The 20,573-nt window shown below is 43.8% G+C and overlaps 1 protein-coding gene across 1 annotated transcript; it reads left to right on the forward strand.

Moving 5' to 3' along the window:
* Nucleotides 1-2,431: 2,431 nt before the first annotated feature.
* On the forward strand, nucleotides 2,432-19,752 carry LOC106562999 (cAMP-specific 3',5'-cyclic phosphodiesterase 4D-like). Its single transcript, XM_045688878.1, has 10 exons — nucleotides 2,432-2,461; nucleotides 6,857-6,950; nucleotides 8,167-8,348; nucleotides 10,860-10,958; nucleotides 11,177-11,341; nucleotides 11,748-11,835; nucleotides 13,239-13,393; nucleotides 13,586-13,708; nucleotides 17,265-17,447; nucleotides 17,632-19,752. The coding sequence occupies exons 1-10, from the start codon at nucleotides 2,432-2,434 to the stop codon at nucleotides 18,088-18,090; spliced, it is 1,578 nt and encodes a 525-aa protein (XP_045544834.1). The 3' UTR covers nucleotides 18,091-19,752.
* Nucleotides 19,753-20,573: the final 821 nt, after the last annotated feature.

The following is a 20,573-nucleotide window of genomic DNA, read 5'->3' on the forward strand; positions in this document are numbered from 1 at the left end:
GAGGTGGATCAAAGACTCACCAGCAGTGAGAGCGACATCATTGATGTATACAGAGAAGAGAGTCGACCCGAGAATTGAACCATGTGGCACCCCCATAGAGACTGCCAGAGGTCCGGACAACAGGCCCTCTGATTTGACATACGGAACTCTATCGGAGAAGTAGTTGGTGAATCAGGCGAGACAATCATTTGAGAAACCAAGGCTGTTGAGTCTGCCAATAAGAATGTTGTGATTGACAAGAGTCGAAAGCCTTAGCCAGGTCAATGAATACGGCTGCAAAGTAATGTCTCTTATCGATGGCGGTTATGATATCATTTAGGACCTTGAGCGTTACTGAGGTGCACCCATGAAAAGCTCTGAAACCCGATTGCATAGCGGAGAAGGTACGGTGAGATTCGAAATGGTTGGTAATATGTTTGTTAACTTGGCTTTCAAAGACCTTAGAAAGGCAGGGTAGAATAGATATAGGTCTGTAGCATTTTGGGTCTAGAGTGTCTCCCCCTTTGAAGTGGGGGGTGACCGCGGCAGCTTTCCAATCTATGGGAATCTCAGACGATACAAAAGAGAGGTTGAACAGGCTAGTAATAGGGGTTGCAACAATTTCGGAAGATAATTTTAGAAAGAGAGGGTCCAGATTGTCTAGCCCGGCTGATTTGTTGGGGTCCAGATTTTGCAGCTCTTTCAGAACATCAGCTATCTGGATTTGGGTGAAGGAGATATGGGGAGGTTTGGGCGAGTTGCTGTGGGGAGAGCAGGGCTGTTGACCGGGGTAGGGTAGCCAGGTGGAAAGCATGGCCAGCCGTAGGAAAATGCTTATTGAATTTCTCAATTATTGTGGAATTATCGGTGGTAACAGTGTTTCCTAGTCTCAGTGCAGTGGGCAGTTGGGAGGAGGTACTCTTATTCTCCATGGACTTTACAGTGTCCCAGAACCTTTTTTGAGTTTGTGCTACAGGATGCAAATTTCTGATTGCAAAAGCTAGCCTTAGCTTTCCTAACTGCCTGTGTATATTTGTTCCTAACTTCCCTGAAAAGTTGCATATCTCGGGGGATGTTTGATGCTTATGCAGAAGTCCACAGGATGTTTTTGTGCTGGTCAAGGGCAGTAAGGTCTGGAGAGAACCAAGGACTATATCTGTTCCTGGTTCTACATTTTTTGAATGGGGCATGCTTGTTTAAGATGGTGAGGAAGGCAGTTTTAAAGAATAACCAGGCATCCTCTACTGACGGAATGAGGTCAATGTAGATACCCGGGCCAGGTCGATTAGAAAGGCCTGCTTACTGAAGTGTTTTAGGGAGCGTTTGACAATGATGAGGGGTGGTCGTTTGACCGCAGACCCATTACGGATGCAGGCAATGAGGCAGTGATCGCTGAGATCTTGGTTGAAAACAGCAGAGTTGTATTTGGTGGGCAAGTTGGTTAGGATGATATCTATGAGGGTGCCCATGTTTATGGATTTGAGGTTATACCTTGTGGGTTCATTGATAATTTGTGTGAGATTGAGGGCATCAAGCTTAGATTGTAGGATGGCTGGGGTGATAAGCATGTCCCAGTTTAGGTCACCTAGCAGCACGAACTCTGAAGATAGATGGGGGGCAATCAATTCACATATGGTGTCCAGGGCACAGCTGGGGCAGAGGGTGGTCTATAGCAAGCGGCAACAGTGAGAGACTTGTTTCTGGAAAGATGGATTTTTAAAAGTAGAAGTTTGAATTGTTTGGGTACAGACCTGGATAGTAAGACAGAACTCTGTAGGCTATCTCTGCAGTAGATTGCAACACCGCCCCCTTTGGCATTTCTATCTTGTCGGAAAATGTTATAGTTAGGGATGGACATTTCTGGGTTTTCGGTGGACTTCCTAAGCCAGGATTCAGACACGGCTAGGACATCCGGGTTGGCAGAGTGTGCTAAAGCAGTGAATAAAACAAACTTAGGGAGGAGGCTTCGAATGTTAACATGCATGAAACCAAGGCTTTTACGGTTACAGAAGTCAACAAATGAGAGCACCTTGGGAGTAGGAGTGGAGCTAGGCACTGCAGGGCCTGGATTAACCTCTACATCACCAGTGGAACAGAGGAGGAGTAGGATGAGGGTACGGCTAAGGTTAACAGGACTGGTCGTTTAGTGTGTTCAGTGCAGAGAGTAAAAGGAGCAGGTTTCTGGGCATGAGAGAATAGATTCAAGGCATAATGTACAGACAGAGGTATGGTAGGATGTGAGTACATTGGAGGTAAACCTAGGTATTGAGAAATGATGAGAGAGATATTGTCTCTAGAGACGTTTAAACCAGATGATGTCACAGCATATGTGGGAGGTGGAACTAAATGGTAGGTTAAGGCATATTGAGCAGGGCTAGAGGCTCTACAGTGAAATAAGACAATCACTAACCAGGACAGTAATGGACAAGGCATATTGATATTAGGTAGAGGCATGCATAGCCGGGTGATCAATAGGGGTCCAGTGAGTTGTTGGGGTGGCTGGAGACACGGCGATTCAGACAGCTAGCACGCCGGGGCTACAAGCTAGCAGACCGGGGCAAGCAAGCTAGCAAAAGGGCCTTAAGAGGGGCGTCTCGACGGAGTAAAGTCTGTTTTGGTCTCCGCGTTGGTGACGTCGATAGACCAGTCGTGATGGATTAGTAGGGTTCTGAGTAGCAGAGGGGTCCAAGTCCAATTGGCAAAAAAGGTATAGTGGCCCAAGGAATTGGCCGATGGATCTATACAGCTAACAGTCCAATATGCTCTAGACAGCTAGCAGCTAGCGGGCCACGGCTTGCGGGTGGGCATTCAGGGGTGGTCACGATGTAGAGGTCAGTTGAGTACCCCCTCAATCAGATTAAGTCATAGTCCAGTCGTGAAGGATCGGCAGGGTTCCGTGCCCGCTTCTGGCAGTAGAAGGGGTCCGGGTATTGTAGCCCAGGAGTGGCATATGGGCCTCTAGCAAGCCGGGAGAAAGGACCTAGCATGGGCTCCAGGCTAATTGGTGCTTGCTCCGGGACCGACGTTAGCCAGTACTCGCATAGCAGCTAGCTAGCTGCGAAGATCCAGGTGAAAATGTCCAGCGCTTGCGGTAGGAATCTGGGGATATGGAGAGAAATTAGGTCCGGTATGCTCTGGTTTGAGTCGCGTTGTACAAACTGGCGAGAGATTTCCGAGCTAAAGGTTAGGTTAGCTGATGACCGCTAGCAGTGATTAGCTGACTGCTAGCTAGTGAGCTGGCTAGCTTCTGTTGTGGGATTCCTTATTCAAGGTGAATAATACTTTAGAAAAAAACAGATCCGCACCACATTGGGTGAGGCGGGTTGCAGGAGAGTGTTTTAAAGTTGAGTTTTAGAAAAAAAGATTTAAAAAAAGATATGCGAAGAAAAATATACACTGCTCCAAAAAATAAAGGGAACACTTAAACAACACAATGTAACTCCAAGTCAATCACACTTCTGTGAAATCAAACTGTCCACTTAGGAAGCAACACTGATTGACAATAAATGTCACATGCTAATGTAAAAATGGAATAGACAACAGGTGGAAATTATAGGCAATTAGCAAGACACCCCCAATAAAGGAGTGGTTCTGCAGGTGGGGACCACAGACCACTTCTCAGTTCCTATGCTTCCTGGCTGATGTTTTGGTCACTTTTGAATGCTAGCGGTGCTTTCACTCTAGTGGTAGCATGAGACGGAGTCTACAACCCATACAAGTGGCTCAGGTAGTGCAGCTCATCCAGGATGGCACATCAATGCAAGCTGTGGCAAGAAGGTTTGCTGTGTCTGTCAGCGTAGTGTCCAGAGCATGGAGGCGCTACCAGGAGACAGGCCAGTACATCGGGAGACGTGGAGGAGGTCGTAGGAGGGCAACAACCCAGCAGCAGGACCGCTACCTCCACCTTTGTGCAAGGAGGAGCAGGAGGAGCACACCCAGAGCCCTGCAAAATGACCTCCAGCAGGCCACAAATGTACATGTGAATGCTCAAACGGTCAGAAACAGACTCCATGAGGGTGGTATGAGGGCCCGACGTGTACAGCCCAACATCGTGCAGGACGCTTGGCATTTGCCAGAGAACACCAAGATTGGCAAATTCGCCACTGGCGCCCTGTGCTCTTCACAGATGAAAGCAGGTTCACACTGAGCACATGTAACAGAGTCTGGAGATGACTTGGAGAATGTTCCGCTGCCTGCAACATCCTCCAGCATGACCGGTTTGGCGGTGGGTCAGTCATGGTGTGGGGTGGCATTTCTTTGGGGGGCCGCACAGCCCTCCATGTGCTCGCCAGAGGTAGCCTGACTGCCATTTGGTACCGAGATGAGATCCTCAGACCCATTGTGAGACCATATGCTGGTGTGGTTGGCCCTGGGTTCCTCCTAATGCAAGACAATGCTAGACCTCATGTGGCTGGAGTGTGTCAGCAGTTCCTGCAAGAAGAAGGCATTGATGCTATGGACTGGCCTGCCCGTTCCCCAGAACTGAATCCAATTGAGCACATCTGGCCATCATGTCTCGCTCCATCCACCAATGCCACGTTGCACCACAGACTGTCCAGGAGTTGGCGGATGCTTTAGTCCAGGTCTGGGAGGAGATCCCTCAGGAGACCATCCGCCACCTCATCAGGAGCATGCCCAGGCGTTGTAGGGAGGTCATACAGGCACGTGGAGGCCACACACACTACCGAGCCTCATTTTGACTTGTTTTAAGGACATTACATCAAAGTTGGATCAGCCTGTAGTGTGGTTTTCCACTTTAATTTTGAGTGTGACACACCAGTCGGAGTATGAGCCCAAATCAAAGTATGCGAAACGGAACACGGAGGCACTTCTCGGATGCGTACTCCACTTCTACACATTTCAAAGCATGCATCGATGCCAGCTTCAACGGAAAGTATACACCGAAATATGACTCAACAAAAATCAATGGCGGCCATTATTTGGGCTGAAGCAAGAGAAAGTCCTTCTTCAGAATGAAATGTTGCCCATTCACATCTCATGTTTCCTGTCTACAATATTGTATCTTGAAATCTGAATAAATACACACTGTGTTAATTTTTTCATGTTTAGCTGCCTACAATACCCACTGTAGTATGCGTAGATCGCAACCCCATATTAAGTCAATAGGGCCAAGAAGAATGTGTAGCTAGCTAGCCACTGTACCTTGCATAACGATTTTGCCTGTGTAACGTTTTTGCCTGTTAAACTAGCTGGCTGATAAGTTTGTTTATGTATCTTGTGTCATCTGTATTGCCATTAGCCTGGCTGATTGGCAGAAGATTAAGTGAATAGTCAGTAATGTTACAGGGCATAGCTGGGCTGAGGTTACTGTGAGGCATGCATATCTCTCGTCTCCCGACTCCTGCACTCTCACTTCAACAAATAAAATCCAGGGATATGTTGTTGAAGGATGTTTATTTGTAATGTAGCTAGTATCAGGTTATATTGGCATGTTCTCCCAGGGTTGACAGAGTACTTGCAGACTGTTTAGTCACCCATGTAGCCATGGATTCTGGTGAGTGATAGCTAGCTTAGCTAACCAGCTAACTTGGGCAGCTTGCTAAATAACCATGGAGGGATAACCTATAGTTACTACCTTTTGTAGTAGGGGGAGTGTGGAGCACAGTAAGTAGTACACATATTGAGAAACACCCTATGTCTTGTGAGTGTTCACCAAAAATATTGCTTTAGATTACACACTTGCAAGTATGCACATCCCACACACACACAAGATCTGAGTAAATCCACAACCATTTAGACACCAAGATGAGGCCAATAGTTAGAGATGCACTGCGAGGGATTTCAGTTAGTATTCATGTATTCCACAGTGAAATAAGAACACCAAATGAAGGCCGTTTACTTGCCTAATAGGCACATCTTGAATGCTCTTGGTTCAATTTGGGCTTGATGGTCACTGATTGGTGCAGTCTTCCTCAGATGTAGCTAGCATCTTCTCCACAACCATGTTAGGTCTTCTCCAAAGAGCTAGTCGAAGACACAGCTGACTAGTGTCCTCATAATGTCTTATGGACCCTTCAGATGCTCTAGGTCCCATTCTATCCGGTTATTCAGCATTGGATTTTTTGGGGGGAGGATAATACTTTATCATTGATGTTATAGCCATAAATAGATTAGTGATGTTTTGTGTGTATTCGCCTACCTTACGCCTTCTGTATTCAATCTTGTTACTATGCCCTAGGTTTATTTGCCTCAAAAGAATTTGTAGATCTGCCATCAAGGCCACGGAGACACTACTTTATGGATTATGTCATGATTGATTGATTGTATGACGATGTTTTGAGGGACACCTTTGTGTACATGTTTTGGCTCTATCTATTTTAGATTTTACTGCATCGATGTACCCCATGACACAAAACTTCTTACGTTCTGTGTCATGGGGGTACATAAAGGTACAGTATGTTGACCTTGATGCTGATTTAAAATTCAAGCAATTTCAGGGCTAAGTTCATTAGGCACCAAATGGAAAAATACAGACTAAAACAGGGACAGACTACCTATTCCGATAAGAAACACTCATTTTTGTTTTCCGGAGCAAAATATTTTCAACAGATCCCAGATAGCTAAGCTTATGTTAAAGCTTGTAGGTTTGAGTTTCTGCCTTTGGATAATGTCTATCATTCACAGTGTCATTCCAAAAACTTGAGATAAGGGTTTACTTTACTGGTTTGTTAAGTGTTTTCATCAGTGCAGTCATTTTCATTGAGGTAAAAATGTAAAATAATGTGATGCTCTATGATGTATGTACGCTAAGTATGCTATTATTTACCCTTTATATTCTACACAGTGTCATATATGCACAGGAGTAATCCCCCCCTCTCTATCTCATTTTCTTTCTCTTCCCTCTCTCTGTGTCCAGTTCAAGAGGATGTTGAACAGGGAGCTGTCTAACCTGTCTCAGATGAGTCGCTCGGGGAACCAGGTCTCTGAGTTTATCTCCAGAACCTTCTTAGGTAAGACTGACTGACCTTGCTGTTCTGTTGTCAGTACTTATAACAACAAGTACAAGTCCCCAAAAGTCAAGTAAAGAGTCTCAATCACTCAGTCCACAAAAATGTCACCTGAAACTGAAACTCCCCATAGCCAAAAAGCCTCCAAATAATTTGGGTATTGGGCAATTCCACTGTAACAGAATTACACTGAGACTCTAATTTTTCACTTTAAAATGTATGTTAAACAAAACACATTGCTTTTAAAGTTTAACAAACCATACAACTCTATGCACAATGACTACTTTCATCAATTTACACAGTAAAAAAATAAACAATTACTAGAAAAACTATGCAGATGCAAAGTTTAGTAACAGAATTATGGTAAAATGTCCCTCAGTTTTAATCTGTTACCCAACTTTGTATCTGCACAGTTCTTCCTGTAAATGTGTTTTTGTTAAAAAAAAAAAATCTGTGAAATTGTTAAGTAGTCCGTAGAGTTCTATGGTTTGTTAAACTTTGAAATCAATGTTTTTGTTTGGTATACTTTTTGGTATACCATTGTCAGTGTAATTCCGTTACGGAATTGCCCTATAACAATTCATATCGTTTGATAAAATGTAACCATGTGTCACATCCTGACCAGTAAAAAGGTCATTTGTAATTGTAGTATGGTCAGGGCGTGGCAGGGGGTGTTTGTTTTGTGTGTTTTGGGGTTTTTTGGTTCTAGGGGATTTTGGTTCTAGTTTACTATTTCTATGTTTCTTTTTCTATGTGTGGCCAGGTATGGCTTCCAATCAGAGGGAGGTGTCTTTCGTTGTCTCTGATTGGAAGCCATACTTAGGCAGCCTGTTTTTCCTGTGTTTTTGTGGGTGGTTATTTTCTGTATAGCCTGGGTGCCTTATGGAACTGTTTCGTCATCTGTTTATTTTGTTTTGCGTGTTCTTTCAAATAAAGAGGAAAGGTGAGCACTATACCCGCTGCATTTTGGTCACCGTTCATCGACACTTGTGACACCATGTTTGTTAAGTCAATGAGGACCAATCCTAACTTGAGATCAGGGTGCGTAAATCAAGTCCCCAACTGACCTCAATGCATGATTATTGGAGAGTGCGATCTCAAGTTAGGCTTCAGCAGACAAGCATAAAATATGCAACAACAAAAAATAACTTTGTGTATTGTCTAACAGTCCCTCCCTCTCGTCATATATCTATCCCCTCCTTCCTTCACTCTTCCCCAGACAAGCAGCATGGTGCGGAGAGGCCATGCCCCCAGATGCAGAAGGTGAAGATGGACAAGAAGAATGCCAAGCCCATGTGTCAGATGAGTGGTGTGAAGAGGCTGCAGCACAGCACTAGCCTCTCCAACTCTAATATACCCCGTTTTGGGGTCAAGACCGGGACAGATGACAAACTGGCAACGGTGAAAGAGCATTTTGACATTATATTGACATTTTAGTCATTTAGCAGACGCTCTTAGCTTCTCTTAACCAGAGCGACTTATAATCAGGGTGTTCAACTAAGGTAGATAAAACAATCAGATATAGGAGTAGTCTTTTGGTTGCGCTTTTGTTTTACAGACTAAAGTCAACTATTTATCTGTTATAAATCTGTTATAAATTCCTCCTTGAGGAAAGAACTTAAAGATGCAGTCTGGGATCTTAACCACTTACAAAATCCTAACATATTGTACAAATTGGAATTTGTAACATATCATACACATTTTATGTTGTTGTTACAATTTGTAACATCTTGTGTGGCTCAGTTGGTAGAGAATGGTGCTGGCAACACCAGGGTTGTGGGTTCAATTCCCACGGGGGACTAGTATGGAAATGTTTGCACTCACTACTGTAAGTTGCTCTTGATAAGAGTGCCTGCTAAATTACCTAAATGTCAAATGATTGATGTAGTACACAATTGTGCATCACTTTAACCTCTAGCTACATAATGTCTTTTTGAGTTTTGGCTGGGCCTTTATCTGGACTTTTGAACTTTTCCCAAGGTGAAGTGTAGCCTGACCTGGGCCTCTTCATTGTTCTATCGTTCTATTTTTATTCTATTAATTTTCCCACTGTTCCGTTATAGTACTTTACGGCACCATCGTAGCTAGCTAGAGATTACCACCAGAGCTAACCCATGTTCTAGTGCTTATTAAACTTCTAGCACTGATCACCACTTCAGATTTAGGCCAAAATCGATCAAGTTGCTGGTGATAGGATGCCTAAAAGGGTCACCTCTGTAATTTCCCATATAGTCATATGGACTAAATTGATTCTATTGAGATCCAGGTAATAGGATGGCTTAAAGGGTCACCTATATAATGTTACGCCACAGTGGATTTCTGATCGGCATACAGGGCATGTGGTAATACGGGAGATGGGCTGGATTCAACCAAACATGCTATGTGGTGTGAATACCCAATCCAGAAAAGTAACGAAGTAGCTGTGAAGATACACCCTATATTACTAAGATGATACTGGCTTTGTGTTATTTGTCTCTTAATTGTCTGTTGTTAGACTGTGATACAGACATTGTCTCGAAACATCTTTACTTAGAATGTGATTTTGTACAGCGCAGTACGGATAAATCTACAATGTTGTTTTGGTTGAATTTCAGACTATAGTTATGCATTTTTGTCATGGAAAATGTGTAATTGTGTATTAATGTATATAATTTCTCCTTATAATACACTACATGGCAAAAGTATGTGGACACCCCTTCAAATTAGTGGATTCGGCTATTTCAGTCAGACCCATTGCTGACAGGTGTATAAAATCGAGCACACAGCCATACAATCTCCGTAGACAAACACTGGCAGTAGAACGGCCCATACTGAAGCGCTCAGTGACTTTCAACGTGGCACCGTCATAGGATGCCACCTTTCCAACAAGTCACTTCATCAAATTCCTGCCCTGCTAGAGCTGTACCGGTCAACTGTAAGTGCTGTTATTGTGAAGTGGAGACGTCTACGAGCAACAACTGTTCAGCCGCAAAGTGGTAGGTCACACAAGCTTACAGAACGGGATCGCCGAGTGCTGAAGGGCGTAGCGTGTAAAAATCATCTGTCCTCAGTTGCAACACTCACTACCGAGTTCCAAACTGCCTCTGGAAGCAACATCAGTACAATAACTGTTCGTAGGGAGCTTCCTGAAATGGGTTTCCATGGCTGAGCAGCCGCACACAAGCCTAAGATCACCATGCGCAATGCCAAGCGTCGGCTGGAGTGGTGTAAAGCTCGCCTCCATTGGACTCTGGAACAGTGGAAACGCTTCACCATCTGAATTACGCTTCACCGTCTGGCAGTCCGATGGATGAATCTAGGTTTGGCGGATGCCAGGAGAACCTTACCTGCCCCAATGCATAGTGCCAACTGTAAAGTTTGGAGGAGGAGGAATAATGGTCTGGGGATGTTGTTCATGTTTCGGGCTAGGCCCCTTAGTTCAAGTGAAGGGAAATATTAACACTACAGCATACAATGACATTCTAGACAATTCTGTGCTTCCAACTTTGTGGCAACAGTTTGGGGAAGGCCCTTTCCTGTTTCAGCATGACAATGCCCCCGTGCACAAAGCAAGGTCCATACAGAAATGGTTTGTCAAGATCGGTGTGGAAGAACTTGATTGGCCTGCACAGAGCCCTAACCTCACAACACCATCGAACACCTTTGGGATGAATTGGAACGCTGACTGCGAGTCTAATGCTATTGTGGCTGAATGGAAGCAAGTCCCCGCAGCAATGTTCCAACATCTAGTGGAAAGCCTTCCCGGAAGAGTGGAGACTGTTATAGCAGCAAAAGGGGGGACCAACTCCATATCAAAGCCCATAATTTTGGAATGAGATGTTCGACGAGCAGGTATCCAATTACTTTTGGCCATGTAGTGTATGTTTGGAGGAAAGTGGTGTGTCTAAAATGGGCCATGATGTCTGATTTCAGGAGCTTGAGGACATCAATAAATGGGGCCTTAATCTTTTCAAAGTCACCGAGCTTTCGGGGAACCGGCCTTTAACAGTAATCATGTACACAATTCTTCAGGTAAGAACGTTTATACGAATTTACTGTGTGTGTGTGTGTGTGTGTGTGTGTGTGTGTGTGTGTGTGTGTGTGTGTGTGTGTGTGTGTGTGTGTGTGTGTGTGTGTGTGTGTGTGTGTGTGTGTGTGCAAATGTATGTGTGAATAGCAGTCAGTTGACCCATAATTCTGGCATTATTCTTGATCCTTTTTGACCGTGTCTCATGTTCTCTCATTTTCAGGAAAGACATTTATTTAAAACATTCAAAATACCATTAGACACCTTTATAACCTACCTGATGACTCTAGAAGACTATTACCATGGTGATGTAGCCTATCACAATAACATCCATGCTGCTGATGTCACCCAATCCACTCACGTGCTTCTGTCCACGCCTGCTCTAGAGGTAGGGGAATGTACCATCTCTGTTGCTTTATGGGGGGAAACTTTGTTGGGAGGATTTGATACTGTCAATATGGCCACCTCTTAACGTTTTGGCTTATGTTTTGTTAATAATATTGTGTTTTTAACACAGCAATTATATCTGTTTTTATATTTGTCTTGTTTAAATGTAACCTGAGTTGTGTTCATTAGGGCAGGCAACAGAAGATGTTTTAAAACATTTTGCAATGGATAACAAAGATGATAGTTTCTTATTAGACATGTCCAGGTAGTCCCACTCTGTTCCAATCTGTTTTCTTCCCTTTTCAATGACCCTGGTTTTGATGGATTGAACAGTGAGGTTCATACAGTGAGATTGTGTTCATTGTTTTGTTGTGCTCATATAGTTTTTCCACCTCTTGTCTTCGCAGGCTGTGTTCACAGACCTGGAAATCCTAGCTGCCATCTTTGCCAGTGCTATTCATGACGTAGACCACCTGGTCTTTCCCATGATTTGCAGTTATGAGCTTTTCGACCTCACATGACATGCCGTTTTTGCCTCTTATCACAGTGCTAATGTAGATGGTTGTTTTAAGATTAGCTTTTCTCTTCAAATCAATTTTTATTTTTCACATACACATATTTAGTAGATGTTATTGCGGGTGTAACAAAATGCTTGTGTTTGAGTGATTCTTTTACACACATAGTGTGTAAAATTGGATCCATCGCACTTCGGGGAATCCCCTTCATTAGACATGCAGAGAGGAGGCGATGACTCTATATGAGTTAATTGTGGAGGATACAAAGAGACATTCCCAGAGTGCGTGCGTGCGTGCGTGGGTGCGTGCGTGCGTGCGTGAGTGGATGTGTGTGTGTCGGGTCTGTCTGGTGGGTCGGGTAGACACTCCCTGACTGGGTTAGCAGCCCAAGAGGAATGGTACTCACGGTCAAAAATACATTTTATAAAGAAGGTACAGAATGCACTGTGCATAATCTGAGAAACGTGACATACAAAAGAATACATAAATACATACAATTATCTCCCAATGGGCAAAACATGTAGCCTGGTCCCAGATCTGTTTGTGCTGTATAATCATCTCCTATGGACATTGACATGAACAACTTTAGCGTGACAATGACCGTATAGTTGGCAAGACAGCAAAAACAGATCTGGGACCAGGCTAGAAAATATTGCCTTGCAAGACAACGATGAACTCAGTTCAAGCTAAATGGTATTGTGGATAGAATGAAGGGTACATTGATTCATACTGAAAATGGATTCATTGTCTTAGTATAAGTTTATACAATGTTGGGATTGGACTGTCTGTTCTCTAGGCTGATTGACTGGGAGCTGATTTTGATCCTCACCAGTTACGCAATCCTGATATGACATAACATGTGTTAGCCTAGCCACCATGGCAACAAATTAATTGGACCCATCCTTTGGAATCCGTGTGCGTGCGTGCATCCATGTGTGCTTGCGTGAACGCGCATGTGTGTGTATGTGCCTTTGTGTGTGATTGTGTGTGTGACTGTACGCCTGCGTATGTGCAATAGATAGAGAGATATATTTGACTTGTCTCTGTCAAATGAGGTAGGGATTACTCAGAGTAGTAGGCATTGTGTGTTGTGTCTGCGTGTGCGTGCTTGTGCGTGCGTGCTTGTGCGTGTGTGTAGTAAAAGTGTCCCAATATGTTTCTTTGGCTACTTGATTTACTTTATTCAATATGCAACGTGCATGCGTGTGGCAAAGAGAGCGAGTGAGATATCAAATCTACAGACACACACACTCGCAAAAATTGATGTGCTTCTCTAGAAATACAGTACCTAATGAATATTACCCTGAAGTACTCTAATATTCAAAATGATGTGATAAAAACAGCTTTCTAACCATGTGCTTTATCTGTGTGTTTTCCCTCCAGACTCAGAGCTGGCCCTCATGTACAATGACTCGTCAGTCCTGGAGAACCACCACCTGGCCGTGGGCTTCAAGCTGCTGCAGGAAGAGAACTGTGACATCTTCCAGAACCTGACCAAAAAACAACGTCAGTCGCTCAGGAAAATGGTCATAGACATAGTGAGTGGAATGTATGGGTGGTTGGGTGGATGAACCTAGCTAGTAAAGGGATGAATGAATTAATGAGTGAGTGATACAGATATGAATATTGCAAAATATTTGTCAAATGAAAGTGTGTGACTGCTTGAGTGAGTGAGTTCCAGTTTAGCACCCAATTTAACTAATCCAACATGTTGTTGTTTGTCCCTGTAGGTACTAGCTACTGACATGTCCAAGCACATGAATCTTCTGGCGGACCTGAAGACCATGGTGGAGACCAAGAAAGTCACCAGCTCTGGAGTTCTACTACTAGATAACTACAAGGACAGGATACAGGTTGGCTGCTACTTCACATATCGTCACCCTGCAGGCAAAACTGGTCGCAATTACGTCTTTTGTAATGTCATGGTCAGGTTGTATATTGACTGTAAAATGCTAGGGCTGTCAAACAATTAAAATCATTAATCCCAATTAATCGCATAAAATTCTGTAGTTAATCGTACATTTTTTTATTTGCTCAAATTTACTCAATAAATATTTTTCCACTTAAAAAAAGGCATTATAGGTATTTAGGGACATTCTGTATCAGAATGTTTTTAATGGCATATTCACCATAAACAATGTAACAATTACAAAAGTCCTGGAACTTACTAATGCTCCTAGTATGCCTACTCCCTCATACATTTTCTTGAAGTTCACACACACACACGCACGCACGCACGCACGCACGCACACACGCACGCACACACACACACACACACACACACACACACACACACACACACACACACACACACACACACACACACACACACACACACACACACACACACACACACACACTAAGCTTCAGCCATTCCAAATTATTGTTCTCCCAATTACTGATTGGAGGGTTGGCTATAAGAAAAAATAACTGTCTCTATGGATTCAAATAACAAAGAGCATAAACCTGTCCAGCAATGTCATGAATTCCACAGAACATAAACCTGTGACCATACAGTTCAGTCGTCCTCCTATTTCTTTTTACTGAGCCAGTTGCAAAGACAAACACGCCTGTTGACATTTTTCGATGATAAAGCTGCTCTCTTCTTCTGTACCATATGTCCAGAGATTGAAAACAACCTCTCACAAGGTACTGATGTGGCAGGCGTTGCCAGGTACCTTCGTGCAATGCAGGCCGGTCTTGTGTGGGCCCCTGCATGCTGTGACCACCAGTGTAGTGGACAGTCCTCCACTCAGAAGAACTCAACAAGAGGGCAGCTTTCTTCTTTGGTGGCTCTGACTCTGTTGCTTTAACAGGTTGCTGTGCATGCCTCTCTTCCTAGGAAGGGTTATCATCTGAGCTCTCCATCACCTGAACGAGATGGTTCAAAGTAGGCAACACCACCAAGCAGGAAATTACAAATTTGAGGAGACAGAAAGTGACATATGGACAGACAGTGTCATTGAATACCGCCTTGCACTCTCTTGCCTGCATCTATCTGATATAGGGTGTAATCATTAGTCCAACAGTTGCAAACGAGTGTTTCTATTGGACAAATTCAGATATGTTTTTCCCCGTTTGCTTCCGTTTTTTCAGATTTAAAAAAAATAAAAAATAATTCAACAGAATTTTTTTCAATACCCCTGATCACATGTAAACACAGTTCACTTTCATAGTAGCCACATTGTATTCCTTCAATGCACTCTCCTCCTCTCACCTTGTCCCTTCAATGCACAACACATCAGCTCTGTGCCCAGGCGAAAAACAACTTTCCAAGCCAAACCGCTACACACAGCCTACATCGTTGTCACCATATCAGCTAAAGTAACGTCATAGTCAGCATAGCAACTAGAACTAACGTGTTTGTAAACCAGCTACAATCATGCAGTAATGTTAATGTACAGTCAGTAAGCAGTTACACGGGGGGCCCCGGTGGCAACAAATTTGTAATACCAAAAGCTTACCTTGACTTGGAAGAGTTCCAGTGTTGTGTTGGATAGTCATAGCCAGCTAGCTAACATAGCATCCCTCTGTTTGAGCAGGGTGTTTCAGTAGGCTAAACTAGCTAGCTGCATTTGCTAGATAAATAAGTGAAAGTGAAATGACAAAATCTTTCTCTCTTGCTTCTTCATTTTGGAAGAAATTAATTTGTTCAAGACTGTTCAACTATTGTTTTTCTCTCTCTTTGAGTCAACTACTCGTCACATTTTATACACTGCAGTGCTAGCTAGCTCTGGCTAATGCTTTCAGTACTAGATTAATTATTTGATCCTTTGATTGGGTGAACATGTCAGTTCATGCTGCAAGAGCTCTTACTATGTAAGTCTATGGGAAGGAGTGAGAACGATGAACCTCCTAGGTTTTGTATTGAATAACTTTTTTTATGTTTTACAATTTACATTTTTATGAACTTCACAGAGAAGGATGGTCCACCCCTTCCTCCTCTGAAGAGCCTCCACTGACACACACAATCATATTATAATATTAATAGTGTGAGAAAGAAGATAACCTGCAAGGCTCCAGTAGTGCCTCCAGGTTCTGCAGTTTCTCCAGTTCAGCTGTGGTTGGCATGGTGATGTTTGTTTTCTGTTGGGCCAGAGCATCTCTCAGTGGATGTTGGTTTCTGTGGACACGCTTTACCATTTCCAGAGTGGAATTCCATCTTGTTGTGACATCATGTGCGAGTGACCCATTTGCAACTTGCTGTTGTCCTAGCTCTGCAGCGTTTGGTGGGCTGTGTTGGAAATGCACAAATTGTTTTCTGCATTTGGCTAGGGCATTGTCGAACCCAATGCACAGACATTGTGATGGACCTTTGGGGACTGTGCGCGGTGCAGGACAGGTGTTCAATAGGCAGATGTCTCGCAGCTGCAATTATGTTCTGTGCACTGTCTGTGCAAAGTGTGGTAACTTTGTTTTCAATGTTCCACTGCTTTGCTAGATCCATGAAATGCTCGGTGCACGTTTCAGCATAGTACCTCTCTTCTGTCTTCATTACGGCCAGAGCATGTGAATTCATCAATGTGGTGTGCAGTAACCCCAAGCTAGTTGTGGTTACTCACCAAAGTCCAGTTCTCTCCCATGAGAGCAACAGCTGTTGCATGTTTCAACTCCTCCGCTTTCGTAGTCCACTCGCTTTCATACAGCTCGTGTGTTCTTGTAACGATGGTGGCTCTCGAGGGTAACTCATACGTTGAGTCGTTTGATGTGATCTGAATGATGTCCCTCAAGCCTTTGTCCTCCACAATGTGGACTGGCCTGCAAACTGTAGCTATCCACTTGGCTATAGCTTGTGTTAGCTTGCTGCTTGTCGACTTGTCCATAGGCCTCTCACGCGGTCACACACTTCTAGCTTAGCCTGCCAAAGATGTCCTCCATTGTTACTAGTAACATTACTTGTATTGCTGGTGTGCGTCAACGGTGTGTATCGCTTCTAAATGATAATGAAGACCTGATGTACTTCGGCGATAAACAAATTCAGCCTTGTAGTAGATGCAAATTACTTTGGTTTTATCCAGAGAGCCATCTGGGAGGGATCTGAAATTGAATTTGCCATTTAAAAGCCCCTTACTAGCATTCTCCATCATTCAGTCATACAAGTAGCTAGCCAGTGGTTGTCAAACTAGCGCATAAGCTGCTGGGACTTGAATTTGAACTAAGGATGGTTCAGGGGGTCAAACTAAGAGCATGTGAATTTTGTGACTACATCTTTACCTGACCCACTCCCTCTCTCCCTTCCTCTTTCTTGGGGTCTGCAGAATGTTTTATGTGCAGTTGATAATGCAAGAGGCTTGCAGTTGATCTTTTAACCATTGCTTCTTTTGCTGTTTTATATATGTGAGGACTGAAATGTGATGGTTGTTAATGTGTTTGTATAAAGGGGATTTTCTATTCTAATTCTCTCTCCAGGTACTCCAGAACATAGTGCACTGTGCAGACCTCAGTAATCCCACCAAGCCCCTGCAGCTGTACCGCCAGTGGACCGACCGCATTATGGAAGAGTTCTTCAGCCAGGGGGACAGGGAGAGGGAGAGAGGCATGGAGATCAGCCCCATGTGTGACAAACACAACGCCTCTGTACAGAAGAGCCAGGTAAATAAAGTACACACATATAGTATATACACATGTGCACGAGCGCCCACACACACACACACACACACACACACACACACACACACACACACACACACACACACACACACACAAAGAAAGTCAATATCTGACCTGACAATTTTTTTTCAGTACAAACTCAAGCTGATACACATTTTCTCTCCAGGTGGGGTTCATCGACTACATCGTCCACCCACTGTGGGAGACGTGGGCTGACCTGGTGCACCCTGACACCCAGGACATCCTGGAGACTCTGGAGGACAACAGGGAGTGGTACCAGAGCACCATCCCCCAGAGCCCCTTGCCCGCCCCGGACAAATCTGACCACAGCAGCGGCCGCCTCCCTGGGGCCAAATTCCATTTCGAGCTCACACTGGAGGAGGACAGAGAGACGGACACGGAGAAAGACAGCAGGAGTCAACCGGAGGAGGGGGAAGAGGAGGAGAATAGTTGTGACTCGAAAACGCTCTGCATGCAAGACTCGGAATCCACAGAGATCTTGTTGGATGAAGAGGAGGAAGAAGGTGAAGGAGGACGCCGTGTACCGAGTATGGTGGAGTTAGTGGAGGGAGAGGGGAAAGGGAAAGAGAAGGGCGAGGAGGAGCAGAGAGCGGCTGATACATAGCAGCAGGCGAAACGGTGCAGGTTGCCAAACTGCGAAAGAGAGACTGTCACGTTACGACAACATCTCAAGGGATGAGGTGAATACTAGTAATTGCCATGATATCAGTAACACTGAGTCATCATGAGTTCCAAAGCGCACGTTGCCCTGCTCAAGCGCAGGCCTCTCCTCACTACACTCCGACTAGAGGCGATATGGGGGCACAGACCCTCCCCTCCCCTCAAGACTCCCTTCCTTGGAGCTCCACACTTTTGCACTCAAGAAAATGTGTCAACTTTATTGCCTCCATTTTTGTTTACGTTCTTGTTTGTTCAGCCTGTCGGGAGTGAGGTGTATGTCTGTCGATGCCCAGTGGGTTTGAGTTTAAAGGCCAAACTCCACCTCCCACCTCTTCTCTAGCTCCTCCCACTTCTAGTCAGTGCAGGAAGTGTTCTTTGATTCCCTGACTGAGCACATGGGCAACAAATAGGATGCTTGGAACAGTCCCAACTGTAGCATCATTGAACAGACAAAGACGGGGAAAAATGGACTGCAAGGTGACCCCGGTCCACTAATACGATCTGAAAAACCTATAATGGATATTATAAGGAGAGACAAAGACATATGTTGTGAGATGATTTCAAAGACACCTTTTTTCTAAAGTTCGTCTTCCTTGAAAACCTACTGGTAGAAAATGCAGCCAAAATGCTGTTTTTGACCTCCTCAGTTTTGTACATAAAACTGAGATTTTTTTGTAGATTGTACTTTTGCTAACAGAGAGACAGAAAGAGAAAAAGCAGAGGAAGATTTTCAATTGAGAATCTTCGTCATTTATTGCAACCATTTTGAGAAGAGGTATGTAGCATCATAATGGGTGTGGTCTTTCCTGCAATGTGTACTTGTACTGAGTGGATATGACTAAGGTCTTTACACTCATTCTGCTTTTTTGTTATCTTTTATAACTTCTCACCCAGGTATTTCAGATAGTGGTATCTTATATGAACGTGTGGTATTCTGCTTGAGAGCTTTGGGGTTATTCGTGTAACTTTACTGCAGGTTTAAATTTACCACCTGTAATTATTTTTCAAAACAGAAAGAAGCTGGTAACTACTGACCTTAAGAATATTATAATAATAATAATGAATAAAGTGCTTATGCCATTTTTCCATTTGAATATGATATGTCTTGTAAACATCCTGAGTATGATGCATGTAGCGATCAGTTCTATCCAATCAAACTTACTATACAAATAGAATATCCAATCTATCTATACGTTGTTAAATATGTTTTGAAATAGGTGGTACATGTTTCTCAGCTGTTAAAGGTAGAGTCAGCGATATGACGTAGATGCAGAAAGTAAAGAGCAAAGTGGGTTAATTTCCGCAACAACTAAGAGTGTTGAAGCGCTGTTTTGGTCCCGTGGCTACCACGATGTGAATGCGTGAAGCAAACTCGTGCAGATGCGCAGATAATGTGTGTGACTGTGCGAGAGCGAAGTCATGCATCTTGCTCATCGCAATATCTGTGGTGCTGCTCGTGGCAATGTCATTTCGCCGACTCTATCTTTAAGGTTTATGAATAACCCCCATTGACCTTCAGTAAGCCTCCATAAACACTACTAGTTCTCAACAGTGTGGGGACATTTAGTTCAACTAGTAATTTAAAACCTGTTAGGGCTAGGGGGCAGTATTGACACGGCTGGATAAAAAACATACCCAACTTAATCTGGTTACCACTCCTACCCAGTAACTAGAATATGCATATACTTATTACATATGGATAGAAAACACCCTAAAGTTTCTAAAACTGTTTGAATGGTGTCTGTGAGTATAACAGAACTCAAATGGCAGGTCAAAACCTGAGAGATTCCTTTACAGGAAGTGGCCTGTCTTGACCATTTCTTGAACTTCTTTTCCATCTCTATCTTTTACTAAGGATCTCTGCTCTAACGTGACACTTCCCACGTCTTCCATAGGCTCTCAGAGCCCGGGAAAAAACAGAATGTCGTCATTCCAGCCCCAGGCTGAAACACATTATCGCCTTTCTCAAGTGGCCGATCAAGGGACTCTGGGCTTATGCGCGTGACCCGATCGCCCCCGCCTTTGTGATTTTTTCCTCTGTTTGCCGAAAAGGAGATTCCCTGTCGGAATATTATCGCATTTCTACGAGAAAAATGGCGTAAAAATTGATTTTAAACAGCGGTTGACATGCTTCGAAGTACGGTAATGGAATATTTCGAATTTTATTGTCACGAATTGCGCCATGCGTGCGACACTTCTTTACCATTTCGGATAGTGTCTGGAACGCACGAACAAAACGCCGCTATTCGGATATAACGATGGATTATTTTGGACCAAACCAACATTTGTTATTGAAGTAGACGTCCTGGGAGTGCATTCTGATGAAGACAACCAAACTTTTATAATAGTAAATATGATTATGGTGAGTGCTAAACTTGCCGGGTGTCTAAATAGCGAGCCCGTGATGCCTGGGCTATGTACTTAGAA

This window comes from Salmo salar, chromosome ssa11 (assembly GCF_905237065.1).
Source record: "Salmo salar chromosome ssa11, Ssal_v3.1, whole genome shotgun sequence".
Taxonomy (NCBI): domain Eukaryota; kingdom Metazoa; phylum Chordata; class Actinopteri; order Salmoniformes; family Salmonidae; genus Salmo; species Salmo salar.